The sequence below is a fragment of the Thrips palmi genome, unplaced genomic scaffold, assembly GCF_012932325.1.
Source record: "Thrips palmi isolate BJ-2018 unplaced genomic scaffold, TpBJ-2018v1 HiC_scaffold_4, whole genome shotgun sequence".
In the NCBI taxonomy this organism is placed as follows: Eukaryota; Metazoa; Arthropoda; class Insecta; order Thysanoptera; family Thripidae; genus Thrips; species Thrips palmi.
In genome coordinates, this window is record NW_023144631.1 from 13494726 (window position 1) to 13519257 (window position 24532).

The 24532-nt window shown below is 42.9% G+C and overlaps 1 protein-coding gene across 9 annotated transcripts; it reads left to right on the forward strand.

Moving 5' to 3' along the window:
* LOC117649261 lies at positions 1-14338 on the forward strand. 9 transcript variants are annotated; one of them, XM_034391860.1, is made up of 7 exons: positions 4170-4270; positions 5147-5414; positions 6539-6635; positions 10453-10797; positions 11407-11658; positions 12191-12405; positions 14032-14338. In XM_034391860.1, the coding sequence occupies exons 3-7, from the start codon at positions 6576-6578 to the stop codon at positions 14129-14131; spliced, it is 972 nt and encodes a 323-aa protein (XP_034247751.1). In that variant the 5' UTR covers positions 4170-4270; positions 5147-5414; positions 6539-6575; the 3' UTR covers positions 14132-14338. The 9 variants fall into 9 exon arrangements, with proteins under 9 accessions (XP_034247752.1, XP_034247746.1, XP_034247745.1 ...); XM_034391852.1 differs by having other exon boundaries at positions 4172-4270; positions 6539-6641; XM_034391861.1 differs by lacking the exons at positions 4170-4270; positions 5147-5414 and adding an exon at positions 1-45.
* The last annotated feature ends 10194 nt before the right edge of the window (positions 14339-24532 follow it).

Sequence of the window (24532 nt, forward strand, 5' to 3'; positions counted from 1 at the left end):
GCGGCGGCTGATTGGAGCTACAGCGAAACTGTGCGGCAGTTTTTGGTGAGTAAATTAGTTGATCTATTGTTTACGCCAGCACAGCTGTTCAAAATGTGTGTCAAATGTTGCCGCAACATCGCTTCTTTTTTCACTGTGGCTGCAATGTTTACATTTGCAAAATACTTCTCGCCTTGTGAAAAATTACATGACTACTGTTTCCGTTCAAATTTCTGTCAAATGCATGTGTCAAGTTGTTTCGAGTTATTTACGTTGATCAACTGGTAAGATATCCTATCAATCTGACAGTGATTCTCTGCAAACCATTTTCATGCGACATAGAAACTTTTAATTTGATTCAGCGAAGGTAATCGTTTCAGGATAATAGTCTCTATAATGAATTATTTTTGAAGTACATGCCTCTCGGTGAGGTTGCTGTTGCACCATGCTGACTACGAGAAAACAATCTACTTTTTTCTTTTCTGGGTTCCTTTCAATCATGGTTGGAAATTTTGCTTTGGTTGTTACTTTCAATCCCACTGTAGCAGATATTTTTAACAAAGCAAAATTTATTGGAGCAGTGGATTTTGTGGTAGGAGCTGTAAAAACGGTCAAGAAGCCCTCCTGGAATGCATGTGAGGGGAAAATTCTCTGCATTGGTATGTTATTCGCAAACAACCACTATCTAATCTGTTTTTCAGTATTAACAATTGTCCGTTCTTTAGGCACAGAGACCTCTCTTGAAAAGGTGAGAATCAGTGAAGCCACCGGAGAATCATGCGGTGTACAGTCCACAACAGGGTCCGCCCTCTGGACATGAGTTGACCTCAAATTTAAAAAAAATATGTTGGTGCAAGGACCTTAAGCCCATTGACCATGCCGATGCTGCACTACAAATCAAAGAGCGTACATTGTATGCTCTAACTGGAACATGCCTGCAAGCACGCTCTAGCTAGCGCATGCCTGCCAAGCATGCACTTACTAGCGCATACATGCCATGTACACGCTAATTGAAGCATGCATTTAGTGCGGAAGGGAGTATGGGGCGATTTGTAACAGGGGCGATTCGTAACAAATGCGTTTATTAATTTAAGTGGAGGGAGCAGAGGAAAATCTGTGTATGGCCCCTCTTTCGCTTCAAGTAGAGGGTCCTTGAACAATCGAAGCGGATGTGATCGGTGCTCAGGTATAGTTTTGGAGGGCGTCTGAAATATAGGGTACACCGAAAACAGGCAAATCTTTTATTTTGAGTTCAAAGAAGTTTCTGTCTGAGGCTCCCCAGGTATGAATCACCATCGAAGTACCGTTGGGGCCTCGAAGCTTGACCCCTTTGCAATGTAACCACGTGGCATAAGTTGCTTTTACTTTGTCCAGTGATAGTTAGGGACGTATTTCTCGCGTAGCTGGCATTTGGGGTGATTCGTAACAGACCCGTATAAAAACAAGAATTGAAGTAGTTTTTGCAATAAAATGCTTGAATTTTTTCTCGAATCATCTGCTGCCTAATTCCAATACATTTACACAGCTCAAAATGCATTTCAAAGCGAGTTATTCTATTCTTTCCTCCAAAATTGAAAAAAGTGAGGTTAGGGTTGACATAGCCGGTCAGTTAATGCTGAGGCGGTCAACGGCAGCTTGTAATGCAGATTTTACGGCGTCTGCAGGACATCCGAAGAACAACTGCTGGAGGAGATAACATTCCCGACGATGTTTCATTTAATGTTTAGGATGTTATGAAAAGCCCCAAGGCTGTTACAAATCACCCCATGCTGGGGCGATTCGTAACAGCATGCAAGGGTTTGGAAAGCGTCTTAGATTTCAAAGATTACGGACTCCACATTGATCCCATGGAGCTGCACAGTCTAGATGAAGGGCCAGACGCCAGACTGCTCAACTGGCACAAGTTTGACACCGATATGCAGAATGTTCTTAATTTTGTATAGAGGATTCCAAAATCTGTTACAAATCGCCCCATACTCCCTTAAGGGATAGGGAGTTGCCTGCATCAGGAAGCGTGTACATGGCATGTATGCACTACTTAGAGCATGCTTGGCAGGCATGTGCTAGCTAGAGCGTGCTTGCAGGCATGCTCCAGTTAGAGCATACAATGTACGCTCTTCGATTTGTGGGGTGAGTGCCATCTGCTCATAGAGTGTACAAACTATGAGGCTTTGGCCACCTCGTTTCGATACGCCGAAAGACGTAGGGGAGAGTGCAGCACATTGTTCCGAATTTTTATGCACAATGTAGCCTCCCCGGGATGCATGATGCATTTAATTTCTCCAATGTGTCTCCTTATGCAATTTGTAAATTTTCTGTACGATTTTGATAGACTTGGCAGATCAGTAGAGCTTTGTACCGAGAATTCAGTGCCGACGTGTGATGAGGAATTGCTAGAGCAGTTTTGAGAAATTTTGATCTGAAATAGCAGGGGGTGGCAACGGCCTTGGGAGAGCGTGAAGCGATGCTCGCGCCGTCAGTGCAGAGGTTGCGCACTTGTTCGAAATTATGAAAACTAAACTGTGTTTCAAAACGCTTTGCACCGATGGAAAGAGCTTTGCATTAGGCTAATTGCCCTTCTTAAAACACCCACCATACCTAAAAACAAGGTAGGTGTACGCCAGACCGTGGCTTGTCGTAACAGGCTTCGCGATGCTGCGCCAGTTTCGACCATCCACGCCTGGCGTATACACCTACTTACCTTGGCCTGCGGCGCTAACCTGCCTTCGGCACGCTGCTTTCCTAGGCAGACCGTAGAAATGGGCGTAATCCCCTCAAAAAATAGCATTTAGTCATGAAAATCTACACCGATGGGATTCAACTTTCGGTCGGGGGTCCGAACGGGTTCTATTTTCGTCATCAGCAGCCTCCAAAATATATGAAATGATATGAAACTTGACAAAAAAAATTGAAAGTATCTAAAGAGTTGTCTTTTTTCTGCCGTTTTTTAAGTGTTTTTTGGCTAATACGCTGTGGCAAAAAGCTACGGAAAATTCTGTAAACAGCTTGTGGTAATTCTCCGTAGGCTCTTACAGTATTTTCCGTACACTCTAAAAAAAATGCTTCTGAAATTTCATAACCTGGTTTTGGACCTATTTGTAGAACTATTGCTCTTAAATTTCATATCCAAATAGTTCTTAAGTTTCATAACTAGCTGTTCTAAAATGTCATAAGTGGTTTATGAAATGTAAGAACTCTATTATTAATTTTCAGAAGCAATGTGTTATGAAAACTTATATCCGGTTCTTAATCTCTACAACCAATGCTATGAAACATCATAACAGTTTTATTACTTTTTACAACGAATGTATCGTGAAATCTTATATCCCGTTCTAAACTTTTATGTTACAAATACTGAATTCTCAGACAGGTTTCATTTCTTTTCACACTCAATATCTTGCAGCACTTATGCATCGTAGCGCACCAATTCGGGCTACTAAAGCGGAGTTTCATTTTTCTCCGAGAGCTACGCACAAGGAACATCACAGTTTAACGTGAGAGCCAAACCTCAGTCGACGTGGTAAACAGCGCAGCAGCGTTTCAGATCCAGATGAAAACTTTAGGGAAACTCGATCGACAAGAAGAAAATACTTTGGGAACAAAGATGAAAGAGGAGAAGCGAATTGAAATAATACGCCACCCACACGTTCATCGCCCGTCCCTGCAATTAAGAAGATGGAGTTACAGCATTCAGCTGCGCCGCTTGTAACGAAAACAGTCATTTTCCCGGAGATCGCCAATCTAGCTTCAAACTCTTGAAACACGAGTGCTGGCTGTTGGGCACCACGAGCAACACTTCAACTGCACTACACGCACTGCGCCGAAATAACACTAAACGGTCCAGTGAAACTAAATTGATGGCGCGACTGACTCGCTCTCGGACCCGGACACGATGTGCACAGCTCTGGAGACACAGACACACTAAAAATGACGCAGTCCCTCAGTAATCCGGAGTGGCCGAGGGATTTCGCGACCCTTCGGTCGGTGCAGGTAGCCTCGGCCGGCCGGCCGGCGAGCGGTGATTTTCCGGGAAAGCAGCGCCCGAGCGCCGGCTCGGCTCACCCTGCCCGGCTCGGCTGGCCACCGACGGGGCGGCTCGGCTCGGCCCGGCCCGACACGGCCCGGCGTATACACTGTTTGAACTAACTGAAGCATGCCTGCAAGCACGCTCTGGTTCTGGTTAGCGCATACCCGCCAAGCATGCACTTATCACAGCATACATGACATGTACGAGCTAACTGAAGCAGACAACTCCCTGCCTCTTACGCACTAGATGTAGTAAGCGGATACGGTATGTATGCGGCTCTTACAGTATTTTCCGTAGGACAGCACAGTATTCGCTGTAGGACCTTACAGTGATCTCCGTAGGACTATACAGTCTTCCAGGTCCTACGGAGAAGACTGTGCGGACTTACAGAGAATACTGTACGGCCCTACGGAGAATACTGTAAGAGCCTACGGAGAATATTGATAAGAGGGCTACGGAGAATCCTGGCAAAAAAATTAACAGAATTTGCCGTACCTTTTTGCCACAGTGTATGACCGAATGGATTGAGATAGAAAGCCGAATTTTGGTGTGTGGCGAGCGAAGGACATACCTAATGACCCTGCAAAATCTCAGCCAGATCGGCCGAGCCGTTCAGGAGGAGTAGTGCACACACACACACACACGCAGTCAAACAGACAGACAGACAAAACTTTTCAGCCCCACTGGAGTAACGGGCTTCGCTATCGCTCAGCCATTAAAGTGAAGTGAAAACGCCGAAAAACACGAGAAATCATAAAATGTAGGAAAAACCTCGTCTACGCCATGTTGATGTAAAGGTTTCCGCCCTTGTGTTCGGATGAATAGGAAGTACTATCGGGCAGTCTACTAGGCCAATGCACCCCATGTTGCAATGTTGCAAAATTCACAGTTATTTAGACTTTTTTATGTCGAAAATGCAATTGCATCATTCATCTGATAAAAGTTAGCTTAATTACCCTGCAACCAGTTTTGGATTTCTCCTCAAAAATGTTGAAAATTGAGCTATTCCCTTCTTCTGCCTCATTGATCATTCATTGACGTTTGTACAATTCGCGTTGTACTTTCTACAATCCCTGTCGTACTTTTATTGTACAGTTTTTGTTGTACTTTTGTTGTTACTATCCACACTTTTTCTTGCAGTGTCCTATCGCCAAACTAACTTAACGGAACGCTTCATACGCGCGGAAGACAGAGTCAGATTCTTTGAGAGACTTAGGACTTAACAGGACCTCAAAGTCACTTTGCGGCTGAAAGGGGCCGTACCTAAACCCCAATTCAGCCGGCGGACCACTTGGAGCGGAACGCTGGTTTGACGTACTGTGTCAAAGTGCAGTCAACTTGCGCCTACTTCCGGTCTGAAATCGACGAAATTTTCAGCTGTCATCCAATTGTCGTTCCTGTCGTCACGGTAGGTTGTTGCAGATCTTTGTCCATATTCCAATGATTCTTGAAACGGATGTAAAAGAACCAAAGTGGCATTTGGTCTTTGCACCTTCCTTTAGCATGCCTTTGTTGCGGAGTGCGATTGTGCACCTTAGTTTGAGAGCAGCATTGGCTCAAAGTTGATCAAAACGGTCAAAAATGCCTTTGAAAAATCGTGTATTGGCCCGACTTTAAGCAGCCGCTGCGTCCGATCCGAGGCGGTATTTCGTCCTCCCTCAGCGGGTATTTGGTCTTTGGACCTCCCTTTAGCATGCCTCTGTTACGGAGTGCGATTATCCGCCTTAGTTTGGGAGCAGTATTGGCTCAAAGTTGATCAAAACCGACTTTAAAGGCATTTTTGACCGTTTTGGTCAACTTTGAACCAATACTGCTCCCAAACTAAGGCGCATAATCGCACTCCGTAACTAAGGCATGCTAAAGGAAAGTCCAAAGACCAAATGCCCGTTGAGGGAGCACGAAATACCGCCTCGGATCAGACGCAGTGGCTGCTTAAAGTCGGCCCAAAACACGATATTTCAAAGGCATTTTTGGCCTTTTTAATCAATTTTAAGCCAATTTTGCTCCCAAAGGCAGATAATCGCACTTCGTAACAAAGGCATGCTAAAGGAGGGGTCCCGTGGTGTTGCGAAATTTTTCCTGGGGGTCGCGGAAATATTTGGCCACAAATTTGGGGTCGCGAGCCGAAATAGGTTGAGAACCACTGGGCTGGATCTTCCAATCGAAGCAAAATAAGTAACCCCTGCACCTCCCTCGAGCATGGCTTCACGCGCTTCCTAGGCCGTTGCCGCCCCCTGTTCGATGTGTGACCGAAAAATGGTCATACTTTATAGTGTATCACAGGTAAAGGCTGATATATCTCCAAGCTAAACAATAGAGTCTCGCTGATGTCTCACCATCATACATTTAAGTATGACCCTTTTTTTCGGTCATACTTTTTGTATCACCGAAAATCGGTCAGATGTCTCACCCTTCGAATTTCAGTGTAAATAACCAAGAATTGGCTTCAATTTACGAAGATGCCTCCGGCAACAGTTTTGCCAGAGGTACCTGTCCATCTTTTTACCGTTCCCCCTTTTTTTGCCACTACAGGTCTACCCAGTCCAGTCAGACTTCGTGAGTCTTAGCCATGGATCCGAGGGAGCCCCCGAGGAAGCGGAGAGCGGAACGACGCGCCACGGGGAATGCAGTGAGTGTGAGTGCGGCAGTCGCGGCCTCAGAAATGGGAACGAAAGCGTAGTATTTCTCTCTTCTTTCAAGCGCAGTCCTCTTACGCTTGAAACCAAGTGTAACTGATCCGTAGAATCCCACTATGTATTTTAATGCATCGGATTTAAAATGTGGCCAAAATAAATAGTCAATGAAGGTAAAAGAAACCTTTAAGGAAGGAGATTGCTGAGGGCAATGGTCTTTTTCAGCAATTACACTAAAAGTCAGATCAGATAGCACAGTTGGTTGAACAGTCTCTTGTATTATCGTACTAACAGTACTTTAATGACTACAGTAGTATTCTTGCTACGGGCATGTTCAACTAAAACCTATCAAAACAAATAATGATCAACTTAAGTGTTTACAATTCACGTTAACAATCGGGTTTTTAAGAAACCTTTTAAACGGATGACGAGTGATCAGCAATAACTTCATCAGAGGACTAATAAGCAACCATTGCAGACAGTGCTGACAGTTGGAAATTATCTTGTTCTTTGCTGAGGCTGCTGTCAACTGAATCCTGGAAAAGGTCCTTTGAGAAAAATGAAACTGAAACAATGTTCATAGTTTGAATGAATATTTTCAATTCATATGCATTCAAGAAAGCTCGGGACATTTAGTTTAAGGTATTTGACGGACGAATTGTGTAAATCGTAATAAATGTGAGGCCAAACCAGGAAACTTGCCATTCTGGGTAACCTATAGGTTAGAACTCCAATAGCATCGTTGTTCGTTTTCCCTTGGCTTATTGGAAAGTAGTGTTGTTCGCTGCTGAGTTTGAAGTCAAGAGAAGGGTGACAATCATTTGCTGTTGTGTACAAACTCTAATACTGGGCAGCAAAAAAAATGTAAAATTCTCTTCTGAAAGGCATGATCAGCATAAACAGATGTTTCATATTTTCACTAATGATCACGCAGTGACAGTGGCGCAAACACGTGGGTGCAGGGTCTGCGGCCGCAGACCCTGATTTGGGGTGGGTGAGGGAAGGGGAAAAGAGAAAGGAGAAGGGGAGAAAAAGGAAAGGAGGGCAAGAAAAGGAAAGAAGGTGAAGAATACGAAGAGAAGAGAAAAAAGGGGGTTGTAAGGGGCAGGATATCAGTCGCTCCCCCTAAATGCAATTTCTGTGGGCGCCACTGCGCAGTGTGGATGCTGCTCTTCATTGTTACTTGTCTCTGAAATACACAACAAATAGATGCACCGTTGTGAGGTCATTTGACCAGTGGTAAGATTGAATGGAGTCCTGAATGAAACAAGAATAATTCTCAGAAAAGTCCATTACAACAAGGGCTTCAGTTGGACCAAGGGTTTTTTTTTCGGCGCCAGCTGAAATAATTCCGTTGTTGCTTTGCAGTGAAATCGTGAAGTTTCAAATCTTCCACAGCCTGAAAAAAGTTACCTGAAAATATTTCCGTTGATTGAGTGACCGTTTGCAGAGTCCAATGTCTTTCACTTTGAGGCTACAACCACTTCTGAAAAGTAATATCTTCTTATCCTTCCAAGTCAAAAGTAACTTCTAAAATTTCTCGTAAAGCATCAAAACCAGCTGGTTGGTCCAAGGACACACTGCAATTGCAAAGGCGATACTAAAGTACATTTTTTGGCGATACAATTAGGTATCGTCAATTAACGGCCTTACGGAAAAGTATTGCCTTCAGAATGGCGATACACAGAAGTATCGCCAAAATTTGGCGATACTTTTGGGTATTGCCAAAACCACGGCATTAAACAAAGGTCTTGTCCCCTTGATTTGTTCGGCGTTTATTGCCAAATCGTGGCAATACTCCAAAGTATCGCCAAATTTTGGCAATACTTTTGTGTATCGCCGTTTTGAAGGCAATACTTTTCCTTAAGGCCGTTTATGGGCGATACTCAATTGTATCACCAAACAAGGTACTAAAAGTATTGCCGTTGGATTTACAGTGCATTTATTACAATTTTCAAACACTTATTCATGAGTGTCACATTAATGGCAAACATTGCTTTCCTGTCTTGATAGGGTGTAGATCATCTTTGGTTGAGCTTCTTAATCCTGCTCCATCAACCATCTGTTTTACATTCTGGTATACAGCGCACACACAAACAGAATGAGTACCGGGCCCTCCAGCCAAAACACAATATTTTGGTCGCAGTTTTGCAAATGCTGGAAAGGAGATGTTAAATTTTTCAGCTTCGCACTTATTCATAAACATGCCAAGCGTCTCACGAATGTTGTTGAGCAACATTCTCTTTCTGACAGTGTTCTTTTTTATCATCGACGTTAACATGACAGCTGGTCCCGTTCCCAGGGAAAATGTGAACACAAACTTCATCTTCTCCCAAACTATTGGTCCGATTGAGAGAAAAAAATTACAGGGAGTCTCTCCTAGTAAGGACCTCCTATGAAAAAGTAGGGAGCCCAAAATTCCACGATGACCCGAAACGTGGATTCAGTTTGAGAAAGAATGCATCACCTGTACTTGGGAAACACTCGGGCAAGCATGCTTCAGGTGTTTACGTAGTGTACTTGCAGGAAACATGCTATGCACACTCTTGTCTTTGTAAGTTAGTCCTCTCTCTGCAAGCTCGGGTGGCGGACTCCTCGCCACTTCACAGGCGAGACGAAAAGTCTTTCCAAATTGCGGCCAGATCTGAAAGTTTCACCAAAATTCGGTCAGACGCAAATCACTGTGGCAGAAATCTACGGAAAATTGTGTAAACGGCAAAGTCGTGTTTTTCGAGCTGTGTTACGAACAGACCTAAGGGGAAAAGACGACTTTGTCGTTGAAAAAATGTTTTGTGGCACCATGTTAAATAGGCGTTTCAAAAGGTGCTTATCAAAAAAGGAATTTAAAAAAAAAAAATAATTCTGGACCCAAAAGCACCTAAGTCCAGTGGTAAGTATTAAAATGGCCCAAAGCTTTAATTGTTCACAGTTCCTCTAAAAGTTGACTGAGATGCGTGAAATTTTGTGGGGGTGTTCAGCTATGGGTAGGCACTATGTCACAGAGGAGCGAAATCGCCGATGGTCTACTTCAAACGGCCCTCATATACTGAAATCTTCAGTAAAAATAGTGAGATTGAGCAACTTTGAGAGCCCGTAGCGTCGATACCCGACGTCGTAAAGCCTCGCACGACCCGGCATTCGTAAACACTGAGAATGAAAGAGTCATGATCATGACTAAAATTTTGGGTGAGGAATTCTTTATTACCCAAATTTGGGTGAGAAAGTAAACCTCGCCCAAAATTGGGTATTGATCATGACTTTTTCATTCTCAGTGTTAAAGCACACTTCTGTCTTTCGGTAAAACACTCTAGTAGATTTTTTTGGCCAGCAGGTTTTGGGATCCCAAAATGCTCCAAACCCTCAAAAAGCCATTTTAAGGTTTTTTTTACCTTTACCAATATGCCAATCGGTCAATCGGTGTTGGATCCGGCCCTATTTGTGTTTCGTCAATTCGTATTCACTAGAGGAACCAAAAAAACCGGCAGGGAGCCAGATCTGAGGAGGTCCCCGGCCAAGTGTTTTTTTTTTAAATCTGGAGCTGCTCTGTATGGTCCTACGGAGAAATGTCCGATTCTACGGAGAATATTGATAAGAGGTCTGCGGATACAGAGAATCTTGACAAAAAATTAAAATGAACAGAATTATCCGTACTCTTTTGCCACTGTGGTGTCACGCCATTTTGTGGCGAGACATTGTCTGTCCATACCATGGCAACACTTTATCTCGCGAAACTTCGGCGATAAGTCTTTTCAATTAACATTCAGTTTCTTGGCTCAGGACGTCATCACTTTTGTGTGCATGTGCATCACGCAGGACGGCGAACAGGCGATGGACTGCTGGTCGGCGCTGCCGTCCGTCGCCCTGGGGCAGGTCTTCGGCCACCTCGGCATGATGGACGTGGTGTCGGCGGGGCAGACCTGCCGGTCGTGGCGGGCCACGGCCAAGCAGCCCGCCGTGTGGAAGGGCCGAGCCCTCCTCTACTCCTGGGTCTACGAGGATCTCGTCAGCATGGACTTGCCTCGGTCCTACAGCCTCCGGCATCGCAACGCGAGGGAGTTCGTCCGCATCGTGCGCTTCGCGCCGCGCCTCCGCTGGCTCAAGACGGCGGATGTCATGCTGCCCGTAGCCCGCAAGGCCCTCACCCACTCTAAACTCAAGGTACCTGCACTGAGATTCCAAACCGGGGGCTTTCGACTAGTAAATTTCGTGCACAGTAAAAACACAACGAAGAATCGCTTCGTAATTCGAAGAAAATGAAGGCATTGTAAAATCTACGAAGAAATGCTTCGTTTTATGAAGCAAAATCCTTCGCAATAATAAGCATTTCTTCATAGTACGAAGCAATTCTACAACGCCTTCATTTTCTTCGTAGCTACAGTATGAAGGAAATGTTTCGTAGGCTTCGTTTCCTCGCCCAATTTGGGTGAGAAAAGCTTCCTCGCCCAATTTTGGGTGAGGAAGGGTGTATCAGCTCCCCATATAGCTCTATAGTATTATGACCCAAATTTGGGTGAGGAAATTTTCCTCGCCCAAATTTGGGTGAGGAAAGTTTCCTCGCCCGAATTTGGGTCATAATACTATGGAGCTATATAGGGAGCTGATACACCCTTCCTCGCCCAAATTTGGGTGAGAAAGTAAACCTCGCCCAAAATTGGGTATTGATCATGACTTTTTCATTCAGAATTTTCATTCTCAATGCACGTTTGGTTTGTTAGTCTCGTTGAATTTGAAATGTGTTTGTTGACTGGTTGACTTTGTTGGTTGCAGGTCTTTGGCCTTGGACTGAACGGACGATTGGCTTGGTCTGCCAAGCTCCTGGCCCAGAAGCAGGATGGCCTCGAGCAAGTCACTCTCCGAAACCCCGACGTTGCCTGTCTGCTCGCTGCTCTGCGGTGCCGCGACATGCTCAGTCTGTATTTGGAGTTCAGCCGGGACGAGAAATACTCCTGTCCAGTGCTGTTGCCGAGTGTGGCAGTCCAGCGTGAGAAGCCGCTAAAGGCACTTATTACCGACGGAGGCGTAAGTTACAAACACTAAGTCGACTCTCTTTCCCTCTTTCTACCTCCCTCCCCCGCTCTCTCTCTCTCTCTCTCTCTCTCTCTCTCTCTCTCTCTCTCTCTCTCTCTCTCTCTCTCTCTCTCTCTCTCTCTCTCCCTTTTTCTCACTCACTCTCCCCCTCACCGTCTTCGGCACACACGCGTTGTCTGAGAAAGCACCGCGGCTTAAAGTGAAGTGATTTTGGACATATTTTTTGGAAGTTTAGTCGAAACGTTTAACGTCTGAACAGGAGGTTCGAAAATCGTCAAAATACGTGCAAATGACGCTACTACCCCCTTAACCAAACTTTGTACACATCTTTACCCTTCACCCTGCAGACAGTTTTTTGTTTCTCCTGAAAAATGATGAAAATTGAGTTACCCCCTTCTTCCGCTTCATGGATCAAATGATATTACGTTTACTACGTGTATTTCGCATAAAACATGGTTATTGTGTACGGTATTACGCGAGTGTTTACCTCCTCGCGTAACACACCTTCGGTTTGGTGTGGCAGGAATTTCCCGAGGCGGTGAGCATGCTGGTGGAGCGCTTCGCCGACACGCTGGAGCAGTTGCACGTGTCCTGCCTGCCGAGCAGCGCCGCGCTCTCCCGCTGCACGCGGCTGCGCACGTTGGGGGTGAACCCGGACCCGGGATCGGCTCAGGACCGCAGCGAGCTCCTCGCCGCCCTCCGCGGGAAGAGGCTGCGGTTCATTGGCTTCAAAGGCGTGTGAGTACCTATCGTCGCTGCTCTGCAAACTGAAGTGTGTACATAGTACACTTATTAGAGCACGCTTCCAAGTACACTCCTATTTACAGCATACTTCCTAGGCACACGCTAAAATAGAGTGTACCTGGCAAGTACACGCTAAATAAGTGTGTACCTTGCAAGTACACACTATAATACACTCGATTAGTCCTACACTGTTAAAAATAGTTGTTTTAAAACAACAACACAGTTACCAACCTCGACAACGCTGTTGTTTGAGAACAAGTTTGCTTGTTTTGAAACGACGAATTCGTTGCTAATTATTTTAATGACTTATGCTGTTTCAAATCAATATTTTGCTGCGTACAAACAACCCGGACAATCTAAGAAGTGGTTACTGCGAGGTAACCGGGACTCTACTAGGTCTGTGACTTAATCGGCAATAAAAATTGATGCAAATAAGGCTGTCTATAGGTTTACAAACATCTGTTTGTAATTCAAACACACCAAATTCTTATGAACTTTTTAAATGCATAATAATGCATTTTTATGCTGCGATCTGCTAAGACTTTTCCCTCTTGCTTTTGGTTTTATGCATAGTTATGCATGCGCAGTTACGTCCATAAGGTATATGCATCTTTGTGTTTATTTTGTGCATCTTTCTGCATAAAATGTTCATTGTGATGCATAATATTATGCATACCTTATGGACGTATCTGCGCATGCATAGTTATGCATCAAAATGTCAATAAGAATTTAGTGTGAAGGAAAAATCCTTTGTAGCCTACGAACACCTTCTTCGCAACCTGCGAAGCATTTTTTCTTTGTATTACAAACAAAATTGCTGGTATTACAATGAGCAGTTCTTTGCAGTACTTTATCTGTGCGGGGCAGTAACACTCACTTCAGGAAAACGAGTCGTAAAACGTTCATTCTTTCCTATATACACTCTAAAGAAAAGTTGTAAGTTTAACAAACAATATGGGTTGTACAAATTGTATTTGTTGAGTGTTGACGCACGTTGAATTGTTATTTTACGATGTATTGTCGCAATCTTGCTAGACTTTGTCGTGGTTTCACAAAAAAATGTTTACACAGTAGTAATTGTTATTTTATTTTACACTGAATAGTCGTCATTTTACATATAAATTATCTCCAAAAGTTAAAATTAGCTCCTACATTGGAAAATTGCAGTTTTTTTTAAACAAAACTGGCCACAATAGTCACCGATGCATGCCTTTTACCATAGGTGTTTTTTTTTAGGCCAAAGCTTTGCTTATTTTGTCCCTCAAACCCCCTTTTCGGTTTGCAAATGTAGTAATTTTTTAAAGACAAATTGTACTGCAGTCGTTGAATCTATCCATAGTCGTTGACGTGAAAAGCGGTCTTTGAAAGTATCTTTGACGTCAAGGTTAACCGCTACCATTTAAATTCATGTTTACTCAGTGGATTGAATATGCTAAATTTCATGTTTGAAAAACATTCTTATTTTGATATTGAAAATCGGTTTTCATCTGCTGAGGTTTTAACAGTGCATGTTATTTGTTGGATCTCGATTTTACACCGGTAACGACGTTAGACCGTTTCTGGTTCATGCGAACTGTTCAATTACATGGAATTTTCGGTCGGTTCTGCTTTCTGTTCCAGAAACGAGTGGGTTCAACACAGCAAGGAGGACTGCCTTGCGTTTCGTGAGGAGCTGAAGCAATTTGTCTGGGAAGGCGTGTATTGCAAACAGTGTGCCTAGACACTGTTCGTTTACGCGAACACATCGTGTTCAAGAATCGGGTCATTTTGACTTTATGTTTTCTTAGTCATGTTTTCTTAGAACATGACAGCATTCCCTTTCCTATCCTTAAATTTTATAAATTGCTCTTGTTTCTTTTTATTTTGCCAATTTTGTGTGACTCATAAGACACAGAAAATAAATGACCACGTGGTTTACTTGATACTCTTCGGTCGGTCAATTACTCTTATCACTTTCATTCCGGCAACGTGACATCATGTTGGAACAAATGTGACAAAACGTCACGTCCTTTGGGTATCGTGTCACATTCGTTTGGATGTGAACCAATCATTATGCATAACGGCTCATGACACGTGAATGTTTGGTTGGTCAGATTATATACGGTGCGAGTTACAAGTTAAAGTTTGAAAAGTTCTCATGGTTATCACTAGGGATGCGAAGGACGGTAATATTACCGGTAAATAAGGGAGGATGGGGCACCATGACCACTGGGGCACGCATGACCACCCCGCTCGGTCTCGGGAACTACTTTGCCGACGGCAACCGGTCGACTGGACTTTCGAGAGAATAGAATTCTAACTATTTTCAGCCAGAGCCCTACCTTCTAGCTTCAAGGGTACGACCATAGCACCTCGCCAAAATTTTTGTTACAGCGTTTTGGATAAATTGGGCGTTTTTCAAATCTGAGATATTTTTTCTCACTCTCACATTTGAGGAGATAAGTTCGATGTCTTAGGTTTTTCTCAAAATGTCGGCTCTCCGGCAAAATGTCCAACTTCACATTTAATTCTAAGTAGCTTTTTGCTTGTTCGGTGAGCCTTAGAGTCGTAAACTGCATCGTGGGGAGCCATGACCACTTTTTGGTGGGGCACCATGACCATACATATTTGAGTGTTTCTTCTCATATTTTGGCCTGATAATGATTTATTTTCGTCGAAAATTTGCTTTTTGCTTCTGAAAATGTATAAGGTTTGAATAATTGCTGCAGAATAGATAGTTTTATCACAAATCGTGAATCACCAGGATGATTAAGAATGGTTCTGAAACTGAGACTTGAAATGGTAGTTTCTCTTGCACTGAATGAGCTCTAAACCGCAAAAGTTGGCCGCGAAGGCGATCCGTGGCTACTTTGCACCAAGATGGCTCTGGCATTATGAGAAACAGCATTTAATTCGCTTGTTTGCAGTGTAGTAACCGCGTTAATTTTCTTAAAATTTACCAAATCTGCATACGAATTTGGATTCGTCTTAGCAAGACAAACATAAAATGTTCACACATGTCATAGCTTTGGATGTGAAATTTGAAAGCCTTAGAGCGTTAACTGTTTTAAATCGTCCATTTTAAGGCATCTTAGAACGTTTGATTCTTAGAAGGTTTTTACAGTGTTTTTAGTTAAGTTGACTGGCCTGATGGTAAGGGCAGCGATATAAACAATTTCAATGAGAATACTGGTAGGAAGTACACTTTTTGGGCCAAAAAATTACTATGGTCATGGTGCCCCACGGGGTGGTCATGGTACCCCATAGGTGGGGCGCCATGACCACTTTGCGTTTTATTTTCCAAAATGTTCTGTGAGCCTGCCGTGCATTGCAGACAAGTTCCAATGGGTGGAAGAGGTCCTTGGAGGTCCAAAGAATCCCCTCATGCTGGAAACTTAACCTTTCGAACCACACGGTGGAGTAGAGGGAGGCACAAAAAAAAGTGGTCATGGTTCCCCACCCTCCCTTAACGCACGCTAAAACTTTTCTCGAACCTTCGAAGGAATACCGCCGAAAATACGGCGTGAATCGCGACAGGGGTTTGCCGCCGAAGCACGGTGCGAGGCGCACGTCACGGCTGACATAACCTAGCTCTGAGTTGCATATCCGCTTTTAACCGGGACATCCTTGGACAATTTACACAACTGACTCTAAAATAAGATTCTACGTGAAATTTGACGTTGCCTTGCTAGTATATTCCGTGCCCTGTTACATAAAATCCCAATTATATTTGATTTGACGAAGGAGCGTCGAACATGGATGGCAAGCCGTTCGGCGGAAGGCCGTCGAAGCACAACGGAGCCTCATGGGCCCGGGCACTCCCGCCGAGCTTCGGCGGACCTTCATCGGCCGCGTCATCGGCTTTCGGCGGCGTTCGGCGGGTGATTCCACCGAACTTAGACGCGGCGCGACAGTTGTCCGCCGAAGAAGGCTATTTACGCCGAATTTTCGGCGGGGCTTTTCGAAAAAAGTTTTAGCGTGCGGTAATTTACCGTAATTTACCGCAACGTCGAAAATCCGGTAATTAACGGTAAAATTCGATTTTTGGCCTTAGTTCATGTTTTTGTAAATTAAATGAACTCGGGACTCAAATAGAAGCAAAGTGTAACATAGTACCATAGTAACGGATTCAGACTGACCGCCCTTCACCACCAGGGCCTTGCGAAACAGTCCACTTCGGAGTTTTGGCTAGCTAGCAAGAAGGCTGTGCGCGCTGAAAAACCAAACGTGGTCTAGACCGCACCAATTGGTGTGGTCAAAATGGCATCCATCTGACCACACCAGTGGTGCGGTCTGGACCACGTTTGGTTTTTCAGTGCGTGCTGAAAGGGAATACACCGCCGCTTTGCTCGTCGGTCTTTCTGTACGACGGCACTGAAAATCAAACGCTTTAAGTATATCGTCAATTGGTGCAATGCTTTTGCATAGCCTTCCCATTCCCATGCATAAGCATAGGGCATTGTTGGGATGCATTGCATGTAAGGTGCAATGGCTATGGCATTGCACGTATGGTGCGATATCTCAGTGCATTGCACCATAAAAGCTTTTCCAGCGTGTAAATAATTTTAGGGGGCTTGCAGACACGCTGCGTGCAAAAAACGGCTGTTTTTATTATATACACGCTGGAAAAGCTTTTCCAGCGTGTATATAATGAAAATGGCGTTATTTGCACGCCGCGTGTATTTAAGTTGCTTTTTATTATATAAAAGCTGCGTGTCTATAATCACTTCGTACGTGCTATACTCATAGCGTTTGGAATCTCAGTGGGTTTCTTGTAAAATTGAAATTGGTTGAATGAATATTGACCATATCTGCTAATTCGTAAATTTTGTCGATTTACGGTCATATCCATAAAAAAACCCTTAATACATTTTAAATACATTGGAAAACATGGATAAATCAGCCAAAAACTCGAATTTTACCGAAAATTACCAATTTTACGGTAAATTACGGTAAATTACCGTTTTTTACGTAACGTTGAATTTTACCGGTAATTTAGCATCCCTAGTTATCACACGAAGTTCATGATTCCAGGAAAGAAGAGCCATAAATTAGTCCTTTCTGTGTTCTTGCATCGAATGATTAGACACACATGATCCAGGAAGCGGAAGAGGGGGCTAACTCCATTTTGGCCATTTTTCGGAAGAAACATAAAAGCTGTTAGCACATTGCAAAGCCAGTGGTAAGTTTAATTGCCACAAATTTTGCAAGCCGTTTTGAATGCCAAACTTTGGCAAGCTATGTTCAGAAATCTTCACAAGCTTGCCAAATTTTGGCAAGCTGGGGGGTATTTCCAGGCTAAGCTTCCCAAATTTTGGCATGCTAGGGAGTATTTCCAGGCCAAGCTTGCCAATTTTAGGCATTCAAAACGGCTTGCCAAATTTGTGGCAAGTTAACTTACCACCGGCTTTGCAGTGCAGGGAAAACTAAACGAATGAATGTTTTTGATGATGTTCAGGAAGCCTAAATTAAATTTTGAGACGATTAACAGAAGTGTCAGGTCACTCTGTAGAGGATTCCTGTTTCCATATCAAAATAGAAATTTAAGTCACGTCAACTATTTATCTCCGTTATCTCCTAAACGATGTGGAGTTTGGAGACAAGTGGACTGTTACGTAATGTTTTCCATATCAAATTAGAAATCTAAGTCATGTCAACTATTTATCTCCGTTATCTCCTAAACGATGTGGAGTTTGTAGACAAGTGGAACTATAGCCAGCTTTAGGCTCGGCACAAGGCGTTTGTTACTCTGGTGTATTGTTGAGACTGAACTCTTTCATATTTGAGTCCTTAAAATGAAGTGGGGGTTAAGGGGGCAGTCTCGTCCCTGGACCCTTTTTTTAAGGGGGTCTTCGCCCCTCTTTTGATGGCGATGATTTTTTAAATATACAGGTTAGACACAAACGGTAAAAACCAAATGAAAGAACAGAATTTTTACAACATTTTCAAAAAAAATCTTTTATTTTGTCTTTAGTTGTAAGGGAGTTATAGGTAATGCAACAAAAGCCGGCAAAACATACAAAATTTCACTGCAAGACATTTTTCTCCGGAAGTTCTGAACTTTTTGGCAATCGGTTTGCGGCATTTTGAAGATAAAACAATAGTCTTTACTTTGGCCTACAATCATCCCTATAGCCCAAGGAAAACCATTACTAAAACCATACCGAAGTTTGTAGACATATTTGGATACGTTGATAAAACACGTTTTCCTTGGGAAAGACAACTAAAAACAAATCGATGGGGGCAAAAACTCGGGATTTTCGTGTACACATGATTCGGAAAACGCAATAGTTCGCGTAATTCACGCGTTTGAATAATTTGCGTGATTTTGTCTGATTTGAAAATTTTATCTTGATTGCGCGTGATTGTGTGATTTCTGTGTAATTGCGCATGGCTTTAATTGATTTCATGGCTGATTCTGCCTTATTCCGCGACGCACCAGGGTGATGTTGAGCGTGATTGTGGGCGATTGTGTTCGGAAAGAAATGATTTCGGACTGATTTTGCCTGGTTTCTTGTGACTCTGCCTGATTTCGATCGATTTTAGTGATTTTGGTTGATTTCTGATTGCTTGATTTCGCGTGATTCTCAATGATTCGCGTGTGATTTCGGGGGCCGTGTACACATGATTGCGCGAGTTTTTGTCCCCTCGAAACAAATAGACACACACTTCAGGGAAGGGGCAGTGCTCCTGGCAACGCTCCAAGCTGACCTGGCGCAAAATCACGCGTCCAATACTGTTATGTAACGAATATGGCGTCATGTTCGTTAGTAGAGAAATTTGGTCACGTTCGCTTGAAAGTTGATGTATTGTTCAAACGGTATGACATCTTACAAGATGTCGCCCAGTGAAGAACGAAAGTGTTGACAAGCGCGCTACCTAGCGGTCGATGCTTCGTACCCGATCCATTGCCACAGCCACACTTGTCGCTAATCAGGGTTCATCTTTTGACAGTTTTTACAGAAACGGTCGCCAGGTGGCGCGCTACTGCCTCCCCAATTTCTTAATTCTGCTGTTCTTCACTGGGCGACGAGTGACGGGTCCATCAAAAGTCCGTGGCATGTTAAAGGGGAGGATCTGATGAAAATCTTGCTATTTTCCAAATGGATCCCACTATCACAAATTGTGCGGAATATAAAATCTTTCTTCAAGGAGACTAAAATTTGACTTTTGAATGTACATGCCAGGCTCTCAACCCAGTCGAAGAGTCTTTTTGAGCCTATTTTGGCTGTATCTTAAAAAATCTTCTTGCCCATACTATTTTGTTGTAAAAGGTTGACCTTGACATTTTTCACTTCTTTATTCATTTTCAAAAGATGCCGGCATGCACAGCTCAAAATTTCCATTACATTATTAATTGTAACCTTTTTAAGCTGAAAAGTCCCTAAAATTTGTCTACAACCGCCCATCCCAGGGAAGGGTCATTCCACGTCAAGTCGACAAGGCCTCTGCCACCATGGTCACCGAATTGATTCTTCTTTTCAGGGTTTGTTACCCCCATGGTACTAGTTCATGACCGGTACAAAGTTTTTCGAATGTGGCCCCAGGGGCTGAGATATAGCAAAAAACTTTTTTCTCAAATTGCTGCACCAGTGCAACTTTGAAGGTTCATAGCGTCGCTAATATGCATTGTAGACCAAATCCGAGACCAGTTTTGGGAAAAGGGGGAAGAAAAATCGAATCTACTGGTAAAAAAATTATTTTTTTTTGAAAAATGTTTTTTACTTTTAAACTTTTACTAAATTTTAAAATTTGCACAGTTTCCAAGTACCTTAACCAAATTTGGCTCCCGTTGGTTTAAAAACTTAGCTTGGACCCTCCTCTAATCGAAACAGTCAACCAAAAAATACGTTTTGCGCCGTTCTCGAGAACGAACCATTTCCGTGGACCTCTGCAACACTCTACTTCACTGTAAAACGGTATTTAGCCCACCCAGTTTGGTCTGGGCACCATGGGCGCCCTGCCCGATCGAACCCTGGCTCCGGATCCCGTTTCCAGTGTGTGTAGCGCCCCTTCCAGATAGGCAGCCCATCGTGCCGCGCCGCACTGGGACCCTGCGGGTTGCCTACCCACCATTACCATTACCATCAAGGGCTGCGCTCCAAACGAATCGACACATATTTCCCCCCTCTGCTGGCAGTATACTCTAAGCCGGAGCTTGGCAAGTCTACTGGATGTCGGATGGAGGGGATAAAAGCAGACAAGTTTGTAACATGAAATGAAAATTTTATTGCAATTTTGATTCAAAATATTGAAGCCATGTCAAGCCATCTCTGCTAATTTTACCTGAGCTGCCTTCCATTCTTTTGCAAAAAGTTTAACAACAGAGCCATTTTTCTGGAAGTACGGAGTTACAAGACAAAGAATGTCTTGCAAATACACCTCCTCATTTTTGTCAGTAAAAACATATGTGTAGTTTTTGTCAGTGGGAGACAAAATTTGGACAGTAAAACTGTCATTGAGTATGTCATGGTCACAAACAGAGCCCAGCTTGATATCAGAACTATTTTCACTGTACAAGATGAAGCCTCGTACATCATTGAAATGTAGTTTACATTCTTTGGTGGAAATTTTTCTTAAGGTGAACGCTGTGTCATTGGATACAACCTTCATCATGATGTATGGCGCATCTTCACATGGAATGAGGGCGTGATGTGACTGGATGCCATCTATATCAAGAGCAGTAGCAAAGCAAACCTAAGAGAAAAAAAATGTTTTGATTATTATTTTTAATTACGTAAAATACCGTTGGATTTAAAAATAGTACTATCTTACCATTAGTTTAGTCTCATTTGCTGCCACCTCTTCGGAGGAGACGTAATGAAACGTCATCCCCTTAATGTTCTCTTTGACCCAAAGATACGTTGCGTGTGGGGTGGTGATTTGTTCTCCAGCTGCAATTACTCGAAGGCAGTGCTGGTAGACAAGACTCTTAATCCTACCCGTGGCACCATCACAGGCTGATTTTCCATGAGCACTTGCTGTGAAGTGCCACTCTGCCACCATTCCAAAATCCAGCTTGTGGAAGAAAAGGTTGGCCGCTGCTTTCTTGTTTTTGTATTGAGCAGCGCAACCGACTGATACATAATAGATTTTGGTTAACTTTAGATTTAAGGGGGGACCCTGGTGAAACTTTCAAGTAGGCTTTAAAATAATCCCAGAAAGTTGTAACTTTGCTTGATTATTAGGTTCATTATGGTGAGTTCATAAAACAAAATTCAATCCAAAATGTTGAACGGTCTCTGAGAAAAGTGGGTTTTTAGTGTTTTTTTGAGCGTTGGGGAAAATCTTCCTGCGTCTTTCATTGGAACGGGAAAATCTTGAAAATTTTTTTGGTTATCCTTAAGATGTATAGAAGAGATTTTAGTGACGGAATTTTCAATTTCATCTTCTGTCCTGAGATATCAATTTTCAAAATTTAACATTTAAAAAAAGTGAATTTTTTGCCCTTTTTTTTAAACTTTTAGGTGTGGTTAAAAAAGTAGGGCTGATATCAAGATTCCGTCACTAAAAATTTTTCGATAAGTCATCAATGAATAGAGTCCATGCAAGACGACTCATGTAGGGTCAACCCGGAACGCAGAAGTCTTTCTACGACAAAATTTTTTGTCGACTGAGCAAAGCTGTGAATTGAGCGTATAAGCCAACGACAACTGATCTCAATGTTTTTCTTTCCAAATGATGAAGGAACTACCCACATAGTTTAAAGGGGTTCAACCTGTTGAATCTGAAAACCCTTTTATGCACATTTTTATCTATGAACTTTGAAAATACTATTTTTGGCAATTTTGGTCATTTTTTCACCAGGGTCCCCCCTTAAATCATTGGTCAATGGGTTTAAATTTAAATTTTTTTTGAAACACATGGACTGCAGCAGTATTATGGATCATGTGGTCAGAGATGATGACAAAACAGTGATGCTTTAGCTGTCCTCTTCTTTGTAATAAAATTTCAAATGGGTTTATCGTTGCTTGAGGTGTATCAAAATAGGGAAATTTGAGAAGCTCTTTGAATAACGAATGGAAATTTCTCCAAAGTCGCCCTGAACAAGGACCTCTCCTTCAGCCAGATTTTCTATTTTCTTCTTTAAAAATCCACCTGCTCCTTGTAATGTAATCATGAGGTATGAGAGTATTAATTTGGTCCACAAAATCTTCAAAGAATCCTCTACTTTCTTAGTAAGGGGATGAGATTACTTCTGTCAGTAGACTCCCATTGATTGTAAGTTACATTTTCCACAAATTCAGAATCTAGATGGACTTCCAAGATTTTTTGTAGCTTCAGGGAATCTGGACATTGAGAGCAGGTACGAAGAAAGCCTCCCTTGTGGGATTTTCACACAACAAGAGCGCTCTGCAATCCCGCACAGCTTCCAAAGAATCACACTTCAGGTGGCCATGTTCAAAAATAAGTTGGGGGTTTTCATGATAAGTGCAGACACAAACCACATGGGTGCCTGCACGACCAGCCAACACCACTGTTTGGGTCTTAAATTACAGAATTTACCAAGAAATCTTGTTGTCAGGATGCTCTTCAGTGAATTTTTTATGAAGACTCCCAGAGTCCCCAGAACAAGTCGCTTTCTTCTTCAACCTTCTCTCTTTCCCATCTTCATGACGATTGTTATGTGGACAAAATCTTTTCTGCCAGGAAGCGGGCGGCTAATTTCATCTCTCATGTAGAACATTTTGACTAGTTGGGCTGTCTCTGGAGACAGAATACGTCCTATTTTACTTCCCGGCTCTGAAAAAATTCCATTTGTCTCTGCAAGAGCTCGAGCTTTTCGAGCTAGATGGTTGGAGACATTAAATGTTCCTCTGATGTTGGAAATACTCATGGATTTCGGTAAAACAGTAAGTCCATTTTTTCTTGCTTTTCTCATTGGTATTTGAAATTACTCTTGAAGCTGGAGAGTCTTTGTTTGTACAGTAACAGGTCTGCACTTTCACAAAGGACGAACCTGAAATTTTCTCTATGGCAGTCTTCATGTGATTTAAGATCTCATCCCGGTAAGGTGCTTGCCTTTTTTAAACTACGCAAATCAATTGTAGATAATCCTTGGCTCTCCAAGCACAAAATTTTAAAACCCGTCAATGGAGTTGATTGAAAAGTCCTATCAGTTATGTCAGTAACAACAAAATTGTTATGACTTTGTCCTGATAGTGTCGACACTTGACTGGAGTGAACACTTTGAGAGGACTCATAACGGTTGAAGACAGGTCCTTGACCCAATGCCAGTGCTGCCTCTGACTCTTTCTTCTGTTCAGCTGATTTACCATACAATTTAACATGACAAGTGAGACATATTTTTTTTTCCTGGTATGAGACTTAAGCCAAGCTCTTTTCCAACACTTCTTGTTTGCAAAGATATTTCTTTAAGAACTGGAGATTTCTTTTCTCTTCTTTGAAGGTGGTCGTTGTGTTGACGTCTCCAAGTGCAACTGGAGAGGGTCGCAGCAAGCTCTTTGGTGATTTGCATAAGCAATCAAAAACTGGGAACAGTGTTCTTCACACACAGACTTGACAGTATTTTTGCAGCCAGATCTCAAACGTAACAGCTTGAGGTCCTCGTCACTAAATTGAGATCTCTTTAATAGCCGCTTAGAGCATTGCTTTCCCAACGCAGTTTCCTTCAGAAAGCACTTCATCTGAAAAAAATTTATTATAACTCATAAAGAAATTTAAAAAATTAATTGAAATAAAATGACTTTTATGACAATTAGGAAACTAATTGATAAATGCCATTCACACAGAAGTTATAGGAACAGATACTCCAGATCACGCCACTAACCTCTAAATAAACATTAAACAACTTCAGACAACTAACAACTAAACAGTCCGAGCAGGCAAGCCTTTTCAATCTGTGGGAAAGCAAAAGTGGTCAGAAACACAAACACAAAAGTACAACAAGTAATTCATGTTATGCTGTATTACTTGATATAAGTTGAGGTGAAGGCACAATGTCCAGCGGACAACGACATACAACAACATACAGCAACAAATAACAACAACAACAACAACAACAACACAGCCCACAACCAACCGCAAGCCTCGGCACCGAAAACCCGAAAGCACCCGAACGACGCTCGGGTGCAAACACCAGTGGCATTCCCTCCGACCGTAGGTCTGTGCCGACCAGGGC

What these genes read in the sequence shown, in the direction of transcription:
- LOC117649261 (XM_034391855.1), top strand. Translation starts at nt 6,576, where the DNA reads ATGGATCCGAGGGAGCCCCCGAGGAAGCGGAGAGCGGAACGACGCGCC. An exon ending in CCACGGGGAATGCAGTGAGT is followed by an intron (nt 6,642 to 10,452) that starts GTGAGTGCGGCA and finishes TGCATCACGCAG; the next exon opens with GACGGCGAACAGGCGATGGA. An exon ending in TTCATTGGCTTCAAAGGCGT is followed by an intron (nt 12,406 to 14,031) that starts GTGAGTACCTAT and finishes TTTCTGTTCCAG; the next exon opens with AAACGAGTGGGTTCAACACA.